The sequence below is a fragment of the Dichomitus squalens genome (assembly GCF_000275845.1).
Source record: "Dichomitus squalens LYAD-421 SS1 unplaced genomic scaffold DICSQscaffold_23, whole genome shotgun sequence".
Classification (NCBI taxonomy): Eukaryota; Fungi; Basidiomycota; class Agaricomycetes; order Polyporales; family Polyporaceae; genus Dichomitus; species Dichomitus squalens.
In genome coordinates this window covers 437,304-454,588 of record NW_006766905.1, presented here as the reverse complement: position 1 = coordinate 454,588, position 17,285 = coordinate 437,304, and the positions used below count along the sequence as shown (strand labels likewise).

The following is a 17,285-nucleotide window of genomic DNA, read 5'->3' as shown; positions in this document are numbered from 1 at the left end:
AATGTCTGTCACGTACCTTTATATGACCTTATGCTATGACCTACCTTGGAGCCTTATAGAGTGAGCGGGCGGGCCTAAGTCAGGAAGAGATGGTGGGACAAAGGAAGAAAGAGCGCGGAGAAGGGGAGATGGCCATCGACCGCCTTTAAGAGTGCATCGGGGACGTCGATGGCGTCATGGACGAAGGGGTCGGGGGACGAGATCGAGAACCGGCCAGAAATGTAAGTGCTGGGTGGCCGTCGGTTGGAACCCAGACAAATGGATGCATATGGATGTGGCGATATATACATTGGACACTGGCAGTTGTATGAACGACTTGTCAAATCGACGTCGGACGGCCATTCTATATACAAAAAGTGATCATCGATGCATGAAATCGAGCATAGATAGGCGCCGAGATGTCATCGCGACAGCTGTGAAAAGATGGCAATAGACGGCAATCGCTGGCAAAAGCTACAAATCGTAGGAAAAAGGGAAGGTTTTCACTGGGCTTAAGATCTTGAGATCTTACATAACATGTAGCATGAGCGCCTACATCGTAATGCATGCTTCGCGCGACCATAAGGAAGAAGCTGACTTCATGGCTAGGAGTGCGGAGAATGAGCCGGGCTACATGTACATAAAAACCCCACTTTCATTCGCTAGGGTGATGTGGCATGGCAGACATCGAGATCAGATGCGCTCCGACCGTCAAGATGACCTCAGGAAGGGAGCGCGGTGCAAGCATAACAGCCGACAGGCTTTACACCTTCGTTTGGGTTCGCACCACTATATAATGTGCAGTATGAGCAAGGGATAGTATCTCTGTGTCGGTGAAAGGGGATGTAGCATACTCACTTGGACCGAGTAGTAACATGCGATATGGGCCAGGACCTGTTTACTTGTGCCTCCGCGGGCGGTTTTTTTTAAGACGAAGCAGTACCTTTGAAACGTGTACTCTGCATATTTGAATAAAAGCGACCGACAAGAAAGCATATACACTTTAGGGCTAGCTAGACAAGGCGACGACAACGACAGTGAAAGAGCGACGATTCCCTGTCATACGACAAGGCGGGGAAAGACATATGAGTGCCAGTGGTCGCCAAGTCCAGGGCTGACCGCAACAGAGCAGGGCGGTAACGAGCAACCGAAAGTCATAGATGGCGAGGGGTCCATTGAGTTGGTGTCGAGATCTGAGAGTACGGAGAGAACCTCCATAGCGCGACATAGGTCTTCGCAAATCTCCGACCAGGTATCCACTGCATGGATGCCGGAGACATGAGGAGGGGAAATGCATATATTGAACGGGTGTTCGTGAGGCCCGTCCACGTTGGCGCTCTGATCCAAATCGGGCCGCTTGAAATAGGGAGGATAGACAGGCCTTGGAACGTGGATATTGGGAGCTCCGTTCGGATGCGATAGGGTCCTTGGCGCTGGCCGTCTCGTTTGGTTGAAATACGGCCTAGGGCTACGACTAGCTGGAATAGCTGGCTTGCTAGTGGTGTCGGCGTGGACGACGAGCTTTCCGTTGCGTACGCGCAGTCGATCGCTCATCGACGGGAGTCTGATCTGATAGGGAGATGTCGTACGCTTTCGAAGTACAAGCTTCCGTATAGTTTGAGGCTAGTGTGTCCAGAGAGCGGTCAGCATAGGAAACATAGGTCAAATCCTGAAATGCTCACCTCTTCCTGTCCTTTAGGGACTGTGGGTTGTTCCGTTGTTGGCCCGGAAACTGATGTCAGAACAGTGCGGCGGTCTACTGGGGGCAAGACGACCCTAGGAAGTGAACATTCCTCCATACAGATGTCGGCAGGAGGTTGGGAGACTGCGTCGAAGCAGAGGTCGGAGATCGAAAACCGAGAAGAGCAATCATAGAACGTTTGCGAGGAACCAGAGGAGCAGATAGCAGAGCAGGTCGAGCTGGACAACATTGCGACAAGATGGAGAAACGAAAGCAAGGTTGAAGTTGGTGAAACGCATTTGGGCATCGAGTCCTGGAGCCCTAGCTAGGTGCGGCTGGAATGGCTGACATGCCGGGCACTGGACCGGAAGAACTGAGGCCGGTCTCATGTTCCATTGCGAGGGAGTAGTAGTCGGTTTCACAATGCGAGTCAACGTGGAAGGCAGTGTAGCGAGGTTGCTTAGAGCTTGAACGTGAAACGCAGTGGCACATGGCGGCAGGAGACAAGTCGTGCGAGATATTCTGATGCCGCAGGCGCCTTGGGTGAGCACACGCGGAACCTGACCTGGCTCCGGTTTACTCGCGGAGTTGAATCCTCCCTCCATGTTGTCCCCTCCTTCTCTCCACCTCGATCGTCCCAGTACATAGCATACTCGATCTAACGTCTGACGACACAACAACCGTCGATCGGTTGGCCATACGACTTACGCTGCTGAGGATATCCTGTCTCAGAACAAGATCGGTGATCGACGTCCTCGCCAGATCTATAACCACGTCCCGTACGATCAAGCGATCCCTTCAAGAACAAAGAACAAGGATTGGTCACAAGGCAGTCCTCTGTCCGTGAGCTACCATTCTAATTGACAATGTGTTGGACACCGACACTTTTTTTTTATTTTAGCTCAGTCCCACTTTCCTCTGTGTCGTGTGGTAGCCGGCGTAGCGGGTTTGCCTACAGTGCATGGCACAACCCATACCCATTGTGACCCGTCCTGGTCCTGGGGCAACGTTCACTCTCCCTCTCGCATCTCCAGCTTTCACTCAATCGCCCTCTTCAGCCCCCGCGAGTACGCTCAATTCCCCTCTGCCTCTATCTTCTGCCCAACTCCGGAGGTCTTCGTATGGGAGTTCTTACGGCTGGAGCCCGGGTCGGGAAGACTCGAGGGATGAGAAGCATAACGAGCTAGCCGAGTCGTTGAAGAGGAGCGTCACGATCGTGTTCTGGTATAAGGTGAGGATCATCCTGGGCTGGCTGGGACTGTGCGAGATGGTTTAGCCATGTCATCGGCCGCACGTAAGCACTTTCGCTCGCGAGGCCGTAAGATGTTGAAATCGGGATGACACTCGCGATCAACGATGAGTTATGCTCCTGTTGGTCCTCGGCCGTCTGTTGGAGATTCGATAGATCCTGACACCGGTCGCGATGATCCTGTGGCAACGTGCCTGCGCGATCGCCTTTAGGTTTGGTACAGCTCAGGGATTCGAATTTACAGCGTACTTCTTATGAATCGCGAAGAGGAGTCGTTTGTGTCGACCCTTTGAGATGGCACGGCTATCAGATTCGTATTCTGCGTTCGAGGCGGTAGTTGACATGAGATTATCAACTAACCACAACTTCATCAGGCGAACGTACAACCGCTCCGACTGCGGGTGGATATTGCAACGTTTCCGCTCCTACGCCTTTCTGAGGTCGAGCCCATCGTCGATGCCTATCACCTCGCTCCCAACACCTATGTTGATGTTTACAACCCCCACGCACGTGCATGGGAGCAAGAGCAACTCTGTGCTGTGCGCTCGGTTGAGAGCCAGCAGAGGGTACTCTATCGCATGCGCCGCGACCTAATCGTCGGCCTGGAAGACTGCGAGTGCCTAGGGTTGGAAGCAGAACTCCGTCTACAAGAGGAACGTGTCTCGGCCCCCGCCTTACCACTGCTCTACCAGCCAGTAGACTCGGTGGGTCAGAAGAAGCGGTCGGCCGATGAGGGGCTATCACCGCCATCGAGCAAGCATCATCGGTCCCATTCGTCGCAGAGCGGTTCGTCCACGTCTACGGCAGTGAACGCGCTCGCCTTCGAGGACGTTGGCTCTCCTATGTTCTCCAGGCACGTCGTACCCGACTCGGAGACGCAAGTGGATTCGTCTCAGATGCCTATGTATGCCTCACCTTTCAGTATCGCGTCTCTCCATTCTGTTACTTCTGCCACGACTTCAACTACGTCCCAGCTCAATCAGGACTATCACTACACTCCTCATACGCCAATCAGCCCGATACAGCACGCGCGTTCAACTCACAACAACTCTGCAATGCCATTGAGGACGAATGGGCCCGTTCCTATCTCGTCGGACTCTTCGCTGGCTATGGCGGTCACCCCGCCTACTCCTACTCTCTCGATTCAGGCTTCGCCCATATCCCCGACGCGCGCATCATACTCCCGACTTCCTTACCCTCAAGCCGCCTCGAACCCCACCCCATCGCCCACGCCGAAATCTACCCCGCTCCCGTCCCCCGTCACACTCCCAGCCGCGAATCAGGACCGCGAGCCCACCCCCACCGCGCAAGCCAACGGCGACGGCACCGGGCCAGGGAGCACCGCCGGCGGCGGCGCGGCGAAAGCGTGGCCGTTCGGCAAGTACGTGTGCGAGATCGACGCGGGCCTGACGGAGATGGAGGAGCTCATGCAGCGCGAGCCGGCGCTCACGCAGCGCGGCGCGTTCGAGCGCGTGTTCAAGGCGGCGTACAAGAAGTCGACGTTCTGCAACCACCGGCGGGTGTGGAAGAACGCGCCGCAGGACGCGCTCGACGAGTGGCGCGCGGCGGGGCGCGCGGAGAGCGCGCTGTGGAACGAGTTCGTGCGCGCGCTCGAGGGGAAGGAGCCGAAGCGGCCGGCGGGGCTCGCGGGGAACGGGGGAGGGCAGGGACTGGGGAGGGGGGTTGCGTTCGCGCAGAGCCAGGCGGCGTTTGGGTCGCCGCAGGGCGGGTTGGTGCATCTGGGGATGGGGCCTGCGCAGGGGATGAGGATGCAGCAGCATTCGCAGGGGCTGGGGATGAGGCGGGAGGAGCCTATGGGGTCGTTGAGGCCCCCGGAGGGGAGAGGGTATCTTGGTGAGTGGTTCGGGACATGTTTTGGTGGGTTTGGCTAACGTTCGCATCGTAGGGTAAGGTGGGGGTCTCACGATTGTAGCCTGTCTTGCCATACTGCAGCGGGTACGTGGACACTGGATTGTATCTTGTCATGTCATGCTTGTTGTCGCGCTGCGTTCTGTTCCGCTGTGTTCTTGAGTATACCTCAGTTCTCTATATCCAGTAACTATCTAGTGTATTGCGGTGGTGTACTACTAATGCTAATGTTGTAAGATTACACAAGGGGATGAGGTGGGGGAGCGAAGTGTGTGTGTGTGTGATGGACGCCGCGTATAGTACAAAGTGACTGAGTGGACAGCAAGCGGACACAGCAAAAAGCCCTTTTTTTTTACGAATTCACCAAAGGCATCGCCGACTCCTTACGCAAGTCCTCAGGCCTCGGAACCATCTCCAGCGTCGCCTGCGCAACAGCCTCGGCCGCCGTCTGCGACAGGAACCCCTCCGGATCCTGCATGTCCGCCGAAGCGAGCATGGCCCTCGTGAGGAGGCGCTCGAGCGGCGCGACGGCGAACGGCCTGTCCTCCTCGACATACTCGAGCCCCACGAGCTGCAGCGCGGTCGGCATCCCGTTCGCCTCGAACACGCCCTGGTCCGGGACCTGCAGCTCGCGCTGCGCGCGCCCGCCGAGGCCCTCGAGCGGGATCTCGCGCCGCGCGGCGTAGTCCGGGGCGGGGATCCAGCCGAGGCCGGCGGGCGAGCGGACGCCGGCGAGCAGGACGCGGTGCACCATCGCCATGTCGAACTGGGGCCGCGTGCGGAGGTGCGGGGGGAGGTCGCCGAGGCCGAGGAAGCGGTACGTCCAGACGCGCTGGGGGTCGGGGCGGAGCGCGATGCGCGGGAGGTGGACCTTGACGCGCCCGAGGAGCGCGTTGACGACGACGCGGTAGAGGGGGAGCGTGGGCGGGCCGACGAGCGCGGCGTGTGTGCGGAGGAGGCGCACGGCGACGAGCGCGGCGGGGTAGTCGTACTGGCCCATGAAGGCGCGCAGGGCCTTGCGCAGCGCGAGGGCGTCGAGGACGGGGGTGGGGGCAGGCGCGGTGCGCGCGGCGAGGCAGGTGAGCATGTCGCGGAAGACGGCGCGCGGGGCGGGGACGTTCTCGGGGGGCTTCATGCCGCGCGTGCGCTTCGACCGGCGGGAGAACTTGCAGGTCGTTTGGTGGACGGCGCGGAAGATGGTGGAGAAGGTGTGTCCGTCCGGGGTGAGGGCGGGCGTGCGCTGCTCGACCATGTGGGCGTAGAGGGAGAAGAGGGCGTCGAAGTGCCGTTGGCCGAAGGCGTGGGCGAGGACGGCGTTGAGGAAGGGGAGGTCGACGCGGATGGAGGGGTTGGGGGATTCGATCTCGGAGAGGGCCCAGTTGTAGAGGTCGTCGTCGGGATTGGCGTGGGCGAGGTCGCGGAGGAGGGTGGTGTAAGGGGCGGGGTTGATGAAGCCGCGGGGAGAGGAAGACTGAGGGAGCGGGGGAAGCCGCTCGGAGGACCACCGTGCGGCGCCTTCTTTGTCGCCTGCGCGAGCGTGGAGGCGTACTATACAGCTGAGTGTATGCGCAGAGAGCTGGAAGCCGGGGTCGCGTTTGGAGAGGAAGAGGTGGACGACGCGGTCAATGAATGACGGAGGAACGCGCACGCCTTCTGCGAGGAGCTGGAGGAGGTCTGCGAGAGCGTCGTCGTCGTAGGATTTGTTGTCGAATGCGTGACCGATGATGGGGAGGAGTACTTGTTCGTGCTCGTCAGGAGTGAGGGACTCTGCCTCTCTGATGACGCGCATCTGGGTGCGGAGGGAGACGGAGGGAAGGTAGCCGTCGCGTACCATGCGGGCATAGAGCAGGGTGGCTCGAGCGACTTGATCGTGACGGAGGAAGAAAGAGACGGTGTACTGGTAGAGCTGGAAGCGGTCTGTGCTGTCGAGGTCGTGTTCGAGCGCATGATAGACGTATGCTGTGGCGGCGGCGGGACCTGCGTCGAGGTAAGTTTTGGGCAAGGCACCGGCGATCGGGTCCACCTTTGCACGGAGCTTCCTGACCATCTTGAAGGGAACGGCGGCGGTGGATGAGGCGCGGACGGTCAGGGGAGAGAGGCGTCTGGCGGCATGAGGGAAAAGGGTGCGGGGGAGGGAGAGGCGGAGAGAAGGGATCGCTATGTTGGCAGCCTGTGAGGTGACTGCTTGCAGGGTGAGGGCGACTGGTACAGTACCGCTTGACGTCCTTGTGTACAATGGAGATGGCAGATGGTAGAAGGACGAGAACGGTCCACGACGAGAGCCGAGGCGGCGGAGTCGAGTCGCGCGTCGTCGACGACCGTGACGGCGCCAGCAAAAGCCGAAGCCGAGCGCCGGCTGGCCGGACCGGACTGTGACGGCGGGCAGCGGGCGGCGGTCACAGCAGGCGGGACGGCGGACGTGACGCGGCGGGGTCCAGCAACAGACACAACTATCTCGACCTCGACCTCAACCTCAACCTCAACCTCAACCTCAAACACGGCTACCAGCCATCTCCCGTTTCCTTCCCTCCGCTCTACCCGCATTCCGTCTGCCTTTGAATCCTACTGACGCCGCAATCAATACGGGCGTGCCCGCCACCTCTTCACCAATCCCAATCCCAACCATGACCGCACCCCAGCAGTCGGACGGCATCGAAACTACTCCTCCTCCCGCCGTCAGCTCTCTCCGTTCTCGCTTTGAGAAGCTTGCCGCAGTTTCCTCCGCTCCTGCTCCCTCCACGCTCAAACCCTCCACACCCCTCACCCCTGCTCCTGCCCCCCTCACTCCCTCACCTAGACCAGTCCACGCTCCCGAGCTTCACCCTGAGTCCAACAATCACTACCTCCATCCCGCCTCATCTTCCTCCGATCTCAGGTCTCTTGCAAAACGTCCGCCTCCCCCTCCCCCTCTCCGTCCCACTTCCAGAGCCCCTTCGCCTGCCCTCAACCGCAGTCCTCTCTTGCTTCCTTCCTCTCCCGCACGTATTGAGTCTGATCTTCCTTCTCCAGAGTCTACCCCCGTTCCCTCAAAGGCAGCCGCTCTTGCTCGTCGCCCCCCTCCTCCCCCTCCTCTGTCCCAGGATCATTCTACACAGCGCCCCATGGGCATCTCTTCCCTCGTAAAGCAATTCGGGTGAGTCTCTTTGCCTTCTCTGCTTCTTCAGAACACAACCAGTCCTTCCTATCGTACTGTCGCATTGCGTCGCATTCTTCGCGGTCAACCTCCCCCCGCGTTCCGGTCCTTCTGTTTGGCGGTATGCTATACACAGTGCCAAGCAGTTCGTAAACCCGTGTCACATCAGTCGTAAGTTGGCCGACGAAACGTTCACGAGCTAGTTCCTTGAGAGTTTGGTTCGTTTGCGTTTGACAGAAACATGCCGTCTCCCATCCCAATCCCATCTCAGGTACTATCACGCGCACCATCTGTGCAAGAACAGGTGTGATGTCATACAAAGAGCCTGCATGCATACATCCATGTTCTGGTTCCTCGCACGTTGTTGCTTATACTTCTTTCCGCAGACATGGTTCCGCTCTGCCCGCTACCTCCCCACCGAGACCGAGCAGTAAACCAAACTCTCAGTTTCTTATCAGTCGTCTTCCGATCCCCGAGCCCCCGGAGCCACCATATTCTAGACGGCCTCGTCAGTCGTTCCCCCCGGATCACGTCCCACACTCTGATTCCACCAATTCGCACCTTTCTGCCAACTCCTCTTTGGATGGTTTCGATCCGTTCGATGATATTCACTCCGACACAGAACCTTCTCATCCGACCCCTCCTCCACTCCCCCGAAGGAATGACAACGGTCGTATAACCTCCGCCCACCACACCCCAGAATCGTCCTCCGACAGCTTGACGTCATCCAATTCCTCTAGCAGTCGTACGTCGAGCGATAACGACAACGTCGTCAAGCCACCTACGCAATCCTCGCCCCGTCCTCCTTCCTCTCCGCGCCCTCCGTTTGCCCCTCCGCCCCGTCCTCCGCCGCGAACCAAGGTCGCAGTGCAAACTTTCGACATCCCTTCTTCCTCTTCAGTCTCCTCTTTGAGCGCAGTTGCTCTCACACCACCTCCTTTACCTGCACGAAAGGGGTCTTCATCGTCAGGCGACGACCGTACTTCTCTTCCAGTGTTACCTCAGCGCCATCATACCATGAGCGAAGTCGACCTTCAACCGAGTACCTCTACGGCAACGCCTCCCCCAGAGCGGAAGCAGTTTGGTGCGCACCTGCCCCCACCTACCCGAACGATTGCGTTGGGAGACAAACTTCCACCACCTCGGCGCGTCAATGACGGCTCATCAAGCGATGAAGAGGACGATGAAGACGTCAAGATGAAGGTTGATCTCCTGCCTGATGCTAGTCGCGCCTCGCGCCGGCCGCCTGTCGTCGATTGCCTCAACTATTCTGAGTTCAACATCCATATCCCTGCGTACACCGGCTCGGTCGCGGTATCTGGACACGCTGTTGCGGTTGTGACGCAACATCATCTTCGCGTATACGACCTCTCGATTTCGGACGCGCCCATATGGAACCTCGACTCCAAAAACGGCGACTTCAACATCAAGATCAAGGACTTCAAGATGACCAGCGTCGAATTCCGTCCGACGACCTCCCTGCAGGACCGAGGCGCGTTCTTGTGGATCGGGACGAAGGACGGCCACCTCATCGAGCTCGACGTGCGCACTGGCCAGGTCACTGCGGCCCGTCCCGCCGTGCACGCGCACACCATCACGCACATGTTCCGGCACGACCAGTCGATGGTCACCCTCGACGACACCGGGAAGGTCCTCGTCTGGTCGCCCTCGGACGACCTCGACCTCGACCTCAGCACGCAGACCCCGCGAGTGGTGCGGATAGCGGAGAAGCAGGAGTTCGCGAAGATGATCGGGGGCCAGCTCTGGACGTCGACCCGCGATCCCTCTGCCGGGGGGAGCGTGCCTGGGACGTCGAGGGGCCCGTACATGCGCGTCTACGACGTCTTCACACAGGGCAGCGTGGGCAGGTCGCTGCTCCCGAGCGAACACCTCGGCGCGGTCACCGCCGCGACGGTGCTCCCGAGCGACCCCGCGCAGGCGTACGTCGCGCACGAGGGCGGGCACATCAGCATCTGGGCGCTCGGGGGCGGGGACGCGCCGCCGCAGTGCGTGGAGGTCGTGAAGGTGTCGACGTCGGACATCCTGAGTTTGGAGGGCGTGAACGACCGGCTGTGGGCGGGCGGGCGGAAGGGCACGATCTCGGCGTACGACGTGGGCTCGAAGCCGTGGACGGTCACGAACTCGTGGATGGCGCACCAGAGTCTGCCGGTGTTGCGGATCGGGGTGGACACGTGGAGCATGGAGAAGCTGGACCGGCTGATGGTGTTTAGTGTGGGGCGGGACGAGAGGTTGAGGTTCTGGGACGGGCTTTTGGGCGTCGACTGGATCGGTGAGTCGCGGCGGCCGGTCTGCGGTGTTGGTCGAGTTGCTGACATGGGCGCAGAGCAAGAGCTGCTGAAGCGCGAGACGGAGTTCAGCACGTTCCGCGACATGACCGTGCTCATCGTCTCCTGGAACGTCGACTCGGCGAAGCCGGACACGCTCACGGGCCCGGCGGAGAACGTGAACTTCCTGCAGGACGTGCTGCGGACGATCGACCGCCCGGACATCATCGCGTTCGGGATGCAGGAGCTGATCGACCTCGAGAGCCGCAAGATGGCGGCGAAGACGGTGCTCCTCGGCGGGAAGAACAAGACCGCGGACGGGTCGATCAGCCAGAAGGTGACGACGAGCTACAAGAAGTGGTACGACCGCCTGGTGCTCGCCGTCAGGCTCGCGATGCCCGCGGACGAACCGTATACGGTCATACACACGGAGAACCTGGTCGGGCTGTTCACGTGCGTCTTGGTGAAGAATTCGGAGAGGACGCGGTTGAAGCATGCGGCGCTCACGACGGTCAAGCGGGGGATGGGCGGCAGGTATGGGAACAAGGTGTGTGCTCTTCCTGATGTTGCAGGAAGGAGGTGGGACGCTGACGCTGTCCGTTGGGGTAGGGCGGCATCATCTCCAGGTTCGTCGTGGACGACACGTCGATTTGCTTCATCAACTGCCACCTTGCCGCCGGCCAGCACCATGTTCGGCAGCGCAACGCCGATGCGGCTGCTATCGTCGAGGACCAGTCCATGCTTCCCGAGCCGGACGAGGGTGCTGCGTACGTGAATGGAGGTGATGGGACCATGGTCCTGGACCACGAGCTCGTCTTCGTAAGTCATCACTCGACATTGACCTTCCCTATTCTGACGAGTGTGAACGTAGATGAACGGCGACATGAACTACCGCATCGACCAACGACGCGAGGCGGTCGTCGCGGCCGTCAAGGCGGGCGACCTCCAGCAACTCGTGATCCATGACCAGCTCCGGAAGGAGATGAAGTTCAACCGCGCGTTCCGGCTCCGCACGTTCCAGGAGGGCCCGCTGGACTTTGCGCCTACGTACAAGTACGACCGGCGGTCAGACGAGTACGACACGTCGGAGAAGGCGCGGACCCCGGCGTGGTGCGACCGCGTGCTCTGGCGGTCGCTGGTGCCCGAGCGGGTGGAGCTGCTGCACTACCGGCGGTGGGAGGCGAACGTGTCGGACCACCGGCCGATCTCTGCTGGGTTCAAGATCAGGGTCAAGTCGGTGAAGCACGAGGCGCGGGCGAGGGTGAAGGCGGAGGTGCAGGAGCGGTGGAAGGAGGCCGAGAGGGACTTGTTGGCGGCGGCGATGCAGTATTACATCGACCAGAAAATGATCTGAGGCTCGGCTGAGGGCGAGTGTCAGGCCTGATTTGGTCGAGCTGCGTTGAGATCGGACGTTCGGACTCGGACTCGGACTCTACATACACACACATCTATATGCCCACCATAGGACATATATACATACTCACGAACGCGCACATTCTGTCCGACACCATCATCGTTGTATACCATGTAGCGTACCAGACACCCCTGGAAATACAGTAATCCACGACGGCGTTTCGGGCTCACGCTCGCACATATGTATGAATGTATCGGTGGGACAATATTGATGGTGACGGTCGGTGAGTCGCTGCAGGCGACAACTCCGCGGCTCCGACGGCGCACACAATGACGTCCCAGGCATGCGCTCTGCCCCTTATATGTAGTCCCTCGCTGCCTTTCCTTTCTCCAGACTGCAGACGGCCTTGGGTACGGTCGTCAGTATCGCTGCCCATGTTCATTCATCATCGCGTACAGGCTCATGCCGCGATATGCGGACCGGAGCCGGGGGCAGCGGGGTGGCACGGTTGCGCTAGCCGACATCCCTTATAGACTCCAAGAACACCAGCCAGCCCACTCTGCAACCCCTCGTCTCTCTCCCGTCTGCCACGATCGCCACGCCCACACCGCGTTTTTGTGTTCTCGACGGTCTGGTGCGCCCATCTTACACGGTCATTTAACTCTACTGGCTCGTGTTCCTGCTTCGTTCAACACCCCATATACGAGCGAGAGGCATACACGCGCGATGGCTTCCCCAGGCCTACAAACACACACTCAGAAGAGGATGCTCCTCGAGCTCGACGACGACTGGGCTGCGGCGGCTTTCGAGGGCCAGACGTCCGTGAGGAGGTTCAAGGATTCGATTCATGATTACTGTACGTGCCTTTGTCTCTCCGAGGATGAATGACGCGTGCTGGAACGTGTCGTGTTCATGCTGTTCGTCTCAGTGCCTTTTGGGCAGACTATATGCGCGATTGTCGACACGTACGTCTCTCCCTTTGTTGAAGTGGGACGCGTCGAACTGATGTGCAGCTCTTCCTTGCTTGATGGACTAGGCCGCAGTTCCAGCGCCTTAGGAACATCAAGCAGCTTGGTACTTCGTATTACGTGTGGCCAGGCGCATCCCACAATCGCTTTGAGCACTGCCTAGGTATGTTGTCTGCTCTGATCGTCTGTAGTTGAGAAGGATGTATACCCTAGAGCGTACCGCGACGTGTTTTTGCTCCACAATGCATGCAATGGAGTGTGTGTTAGCCCTATGTTCCTCCCTCTAGGGTCCGCCGTGTTGTTGGACGGGCGTGGCGTTGTACTCGCCGCCGTTGTCTTGAGCGGATGGTTAAGCTTAAGCTTGCACTGTCTTTAGGTGTCGCGTACTTGGCACAAACGTTGGCAATGCATCTCAGGAACTCACAGCCGTCGCTCGGCATCACCCAGCGAGATGTTCAGTGTGTCACTATCGCTGGTCTCTGCCATGATTTGGGACATGGGCCCTGGAGCCATGTTTGGGATAGCTTGTTCATTCCCACTATTCTGTGAGTTGAGTCGCGTCTGCTGCTTTCGTAACTCGTCTCTTACCCTGCCGTAGTCCGGAGAAGACTTGGTGTCACGAGGACGCGTCCCGCATGATGTTCGACGCGCTCTTGGAAGAGAATGGACTCGAACTTCACGAGGATGACGCCACCTTTGTGAAAGCTCTGATCATGGGTACTCCGAGTATGTGCAAGTAAGTGAGTGATTTCTGTGCGCCGCGGCCGGTCCGTTGAACCCCAGTGACTTGACAGGAAGAAGGAGAAGCCCTATCTCTTCCAGATCGTCGCAAACAAGACTAATGGCCTAGACGTGGACAAGTATGTTGCCTCTAGAGTTTGATGCACACATGCTATATCCTGACGCGTCGCAGGTTCGACTACATCGCGCGAGACTCGCATGCGATTGACCAGACGAGCAATTTGTCTTTGACCAGGCTCATTTACTCGTCGCGAGTCATCGATGACGATATTTGTTATGACATCAAGGATGCAAACCAGGTCTTCGAGCTCTGCCATACCCGGATGTCGCTCCATAAGCGTATCTATACACATAAAACCGGTGAGTTATGCTTCCAATTCGGAGGTTGTCGCCCAGTAGCTGACTTGGGCCATGTAGCGAAGGCGATCGAGTATATGATTGTTGATGCCTTGAAGCTTGCAGAGCCAGTCATGAACATCGCACGCCGTTTGGAGGACCCCAAGAAGTACCTCCACCTCACAGATCACATTCAGACCGAAATCGAGGCCTCCGAGGACCCGGTGAGTCTTGTAGAAGAAGCTGGCTCTGTTCCCTTATTGACTGATTGGGAATTCAGAGGCTCGAGGAAGCGCAGAAGATCCTGCACCGTATCAAGGTTCGAGACCTATATAAGACCGTCGACAACAAGGTCTTCCCGTGGGACCAAAAGGCAGACTTGAAGGCAATGTTTACGCCAGAGTCAGTCGTGAAAGCATTCAAGGAGCTCTACGCTGGCAACCCTACCTTGGACTCGTCGGAGCAGCTGGATGGCCTTGACAATGACCCCGAGAAGGTGAAGGTCCTCGCGGAGGAACTGAGCCCCGAGCACGTCATCATCGACCTCACAGAGCGCCATCACGGCATGAAGGATGAGAACCCCCTCCATTTTATGAAGTTCTACTCGAAACACCATCCTGACAGTACGTATGTTCCTCTACAAGTGGCGTGTGTGGAGAACTGATGCCTCCATCTGGCTCCGCAGAGGGCATCTATGCCAACGAGGACAATATCTCCGTCACACTCCCCCGAGCTTTCGGCGAGCTTCTGCTCAGAGTGTATACTCGTGAGTCACGGTGAGTTCGCGTCGACTGTCGTCTTCTGTGATCGCGCTCGCGCTGAACTGATGCGCCCCAGATTCTTCGGAGTGGTCCAACGGGGCTACCGCAAAGTCCTCAAGGCGTTCAGTGAGATGCAAGAACGCAAAGCGGCCAGCAGCGGCCTCTTCTTGGACGACTCCAGCAATCCGCTCGATGCGGATGTGGATCTGGCTGATCCACCCGTTCACCCAGTCACGCCCCCAGCTGAGGCTCCGACTACCCCGAAGTTGAAGCCGCAACAGCCGCGCACGATGTCCCGCGTCCCGACGCGCACCCTTTCCCGTCATCCTAGCGGTGTGGTAGACGGTGGAGTGGCGATGACGCCGATCCAAGACAACCCTTTCACTGGCGTCGGGGCGACTTACAATCCCAAGGACAGCCCGGCCAAAAAGGGGAAAAAGCGTCAGCGAGAGACAGAGGCGGGTAAGGAGAAGGACGCGATCAAGGAGAAGCAGAAGGTGGACAAGGCAGACGAAAGGTTGGATCTTGCGCTGGAGTTCGATCCGGAACTGAGTGCTCCCGGCGGGAGTGCGAAGAAAGGAGGCGGATCGCCGCCGAGGAAGAAGAGCAAGCCGTGAAGCCCGCTGCGTAGGTCTCAAAATGCGAAGTGTATCTGACATCCCCTGCCTCTGAACTGTACTCAGTGCTGTGTTCGTTCTCTTTTACTTCTACCGTCTTGCATGCATGCACTCGTAATCTCTCCGTTCGTGTTGTGATATATGCTCACTTCATAGACTTTCACCAGATACCGCATCTCTCATGTACTATACCACAGCGCGCGATGTCCAGAAACCCAAAGTTTCAAAACCACCTCTGTAAACCGTATCCGACCATTTGCCTTTGTGATGCACGTATAGGACGGCGATCGCACATGCCTTTCCTGTGTTCGCGAATACCTGCTACTATGTGCAGCATTGTCGGACTGGCGTCGTCAACGAAGAGCATACACTATCGAACACGAGAGTGCGCTCTGTATCTTGTGAGCTGCCTCTCTTTGAGTTGGATCGTAACGTGTTCTGACTGCTCTTGGCAGTGGTCCACCAGGGGAAAGAGAAGGACGGTTGTCGTCTTGGTCGGAGACACCCTTAGGGCGAACGCTACCACCGGGGTCCACTTCACTCGCCTTCTGACTTTTGTCGCCCGCTGAGCGTCGATGTCGTCCAGAGAATGAAAGGGTTCAGCGATACTACTCGGAACCTGTCAATGTCAGCCTTCGGCGATAAGGTGGATGATTTGTTTGAGCTTCGATGTCTATCGGTACCCACAAAAATGCAGGGGCGGGCATCGGGCGCTTTGTTGGTCGATGTGGTCAAACGGATTCGAGGCCCATGCAAACCGCTCTCGCCGTCAATCAATAGTTTCAATTCAGACAGAAAATCCAGGCCGAGCTGTCTAAGGCTCCGCGTGACGACAGATGCATATGAGGCAGTTGGCTTCACCACGACACGAGAACAGTGGATTGGGACAGACAACTTGAAGTGGAATGGACCTCCCATACCCTCTCCAATAGTAGTGAGCGCGTTATCTCGCGGAGGACACTGTTTTCGGTCATGACAACTTACTTTGCCCGACAGATGGTATGCCATACTTACCATCTGTCGGAATCTCCGGCGAGGCGGGAAGTTGAGCTCTGATTGTACTTCCGGGACGCTTTCAATTCCTGTAAGCGGATCGAGGCTGCCGACATCTGGGAGAGGTTCTTGCACCATCTCGAGAAAGCTCAGTTGGAAGAGACCGTGTTTCGCACCAGTCCTCGAGTTGCCGCGCGAGTTCTGGGGTATGCTCTTATTCACGCCCCCAGCGACGTCGGTCGAGACTGCGTCGCCCGCGAAGTCCATGACTGTCATAATGACCCGGAAGTTCTCGCCGGCCCAAGTTGCACATTTCTACATCTATGGCAGGTGAGCGTTCTCTTTCTTTGATTTTCCGATATCCACCCGCGGGCAGTCACAAACCCAAAGGGCCCTACGCCACTCAGTTCCTCCGACCTGAGTCCTCGACCATCGTTCGAGGTGACCGTGGAGGGCCATGACCGGACTTTGTTAGAACCAGGTAGAACCCCGCAAGATTTGAAGGATGTTGTGAGTAGGTTACCCCTTCCGTCCCGCATTCCTTCGGGTGGGCGCGCGACGAATTGTGCGACCAACAAGGATTTCACACATACCGCGCAGCCGATGCTGACTACGAGTACAGCTGATGGCTCGGGATAAATACCGCTGTGTGTTCACACATAAGCCCGACGGGGACTCCGTGCTGGGTGGTGTCGTGTCCGTTGACCTTCAGACACTACGTGCGTCAGGGGGTGCAGTTGATCTGCAAGTGGCCCATATCATCAGCCAATCGCTCACAGCAGATGTTGGAGGTTGACTCGGAGTGCGCGAGGCAAGGTCCGTTTCTATGCGATTGCGTTGTCCATATTCTGACAGACCGACAAGGGGTGCTCAATTCTTGTCGGTCGCTCGGTTGCTCGCGCGCCTATCGGGCGCCTGCCTCCCTGAATTCAATGTCAGCTCAAGCCTTTGCAGCACAGCGAGCAGAGGTGGGCCGGCAGCGGGTGCAGAGATCTCGACGGGATTGTCCCATACTATATTTGTTAGGCCCGGGAAACCAGTCCAGCAAGTGAATGGTGACGTCGGGAGAGCTTATAAATTCGTTGACCTGGACTTATTGTACACAATGCGCCCAAATCAGAAACAGATTCAGCACGACATATGTACATACGGCTCAGCTGGGGGTGCCGCTCTGACTCCTCGATGGCAACTGGACTCAATCCTTGTGGGACGACTCCGCATATCGAGTCAAGGAACTCTCCAGCTTCGTTAGATTTTCGCGTCGCTCTCTAGTTCCAGCTCGGGGACATCATGCGGTCGTGTTGCACCCGCTGCCTGTC

General features: G+C 58.1%; 4 protein-coding genes across 4 annotated transcripts; 3 read left to right on the top strand and 1 right to left on the bottom strand.

Moving 5' to 3' along the window:
* Positions 1 to 2,621: 2,621 nt before the first annotated feature.
* Positions 2,622 to 4,801, top strand: DICSQDRAFT_171559 (uncharacterized protein; the record flags this gene model as incomplete). Its single annotated transcript, XM_007367226.1, has 2 exons — positions 2,622 to 2,891; positions 3,284 to 4,801. The coding sequence occupies 2 exons, from the start codon at positions 2,622 to 2,624 to the stop codon at positions 4,799 to 4,801; spliced, it is 1,788 nt and encodes a 595-aa protein (XP_007367288.1).
* A 329-nt stretch (positions 4,802 to 5,130) lies between these two features.
* Positions 5,131 to 6,825, bottom strand: DICSQDRAFT_63800 (uncharacterized protein; the record flags this gene model as incomplete). Its single annotated transcript, XM_007367225.1, has 1 exon — positions 5,131 to 6,825. The coding sequence occupies one exon, from the start codon at positions 6,823 to 6,825 to the stop codon at positions 5,131 to 5,133; it is 1,695 nt and encodes a 564-aa protein (XP_007367287.1).
* A 2,103-nt stretch (positions 6,826 to 8,928) lies between these two features.
* DICSQDRAFT_127977 (DNase I-like protein) lies at positions 8,929 to 11,550 on the top strand (the record flags this gene model as incomplete). Its single annotated transcript, XM_007367224.1, has 4 exons — positions 8,929 to 10,201; positions 10,256 to 10,743; positions 10,806 to 11,015; positions 11,068 to 11,550. 4 exons carry the CDS (start codon positions 8,929 to 8,931, stop codon positions 11,548 to 11,550), a joined length of 2,454 nt encoding a protein of 817 aa, XP_007367286.1.
* Positions 11,551 to 12,142: 592 nt separating this feature from the next.
* DICSQDRAFT_88564 (HD-domain/PDEase-like protein) lies at positions 12,143 to 15,205 on the top strand. Its single transcript, XM_007367223.1, has 10 exons — positions 12,143 to 12,406; positions 12,479 to 12,515; positions 12,587 to 12,681; positions 12,895 to 13,063; positions 13,117 to 13,254; positions 13,313 to 13,378; positions 13,432 to 13,819; positions 13,876 to 14,218; positions 14,281 to 14,371; positions 14,433 to 15,205. Exons 1-10 carry the CDS (start codon positions 12,277 to 12,279, stop codon positions 14,971 to 14,973), a joined length of 1,998 nt encoding a protein of 665 aa, XP_007367285.1. The 5' UTR covers positions 12,143 to 12,276; the 3' UTR covers positions 14,974 to 15,205.
* The last annotated feature ends 2,080 nt before the right edge of the window (positions 15,206 to 17,285 follow it).

What these genes read in the sequence shown, in the direction of transcription:
- DICSQDRAFT_88564 (XM_007367223.1), top strand. Translation starts at nt 12,277, where the DNA reads ATGGCTTCCCCAGGCCTACAAACACACACTCAGAAGAGGATGCTCCTC. An exon ending in TCGAGGCCTCCGAGGACCCG is followed by an intron (nt 13,820 to 13,875) that starts GTGAGTCTTGTA and finishes TTGGGAATTCAG; the next exon opens with AGGCTCGAGGAAGCGCAGAA. An exon ending in GTGTATACTCGTGAGTCACG is followed by an intron (nt 14,372 to 14,432) that starts GTGAGTTCGCGT and finishes GATGCGCCCCAG; the next exon opens with ATTCTTCGGAGTGGTCCAAC.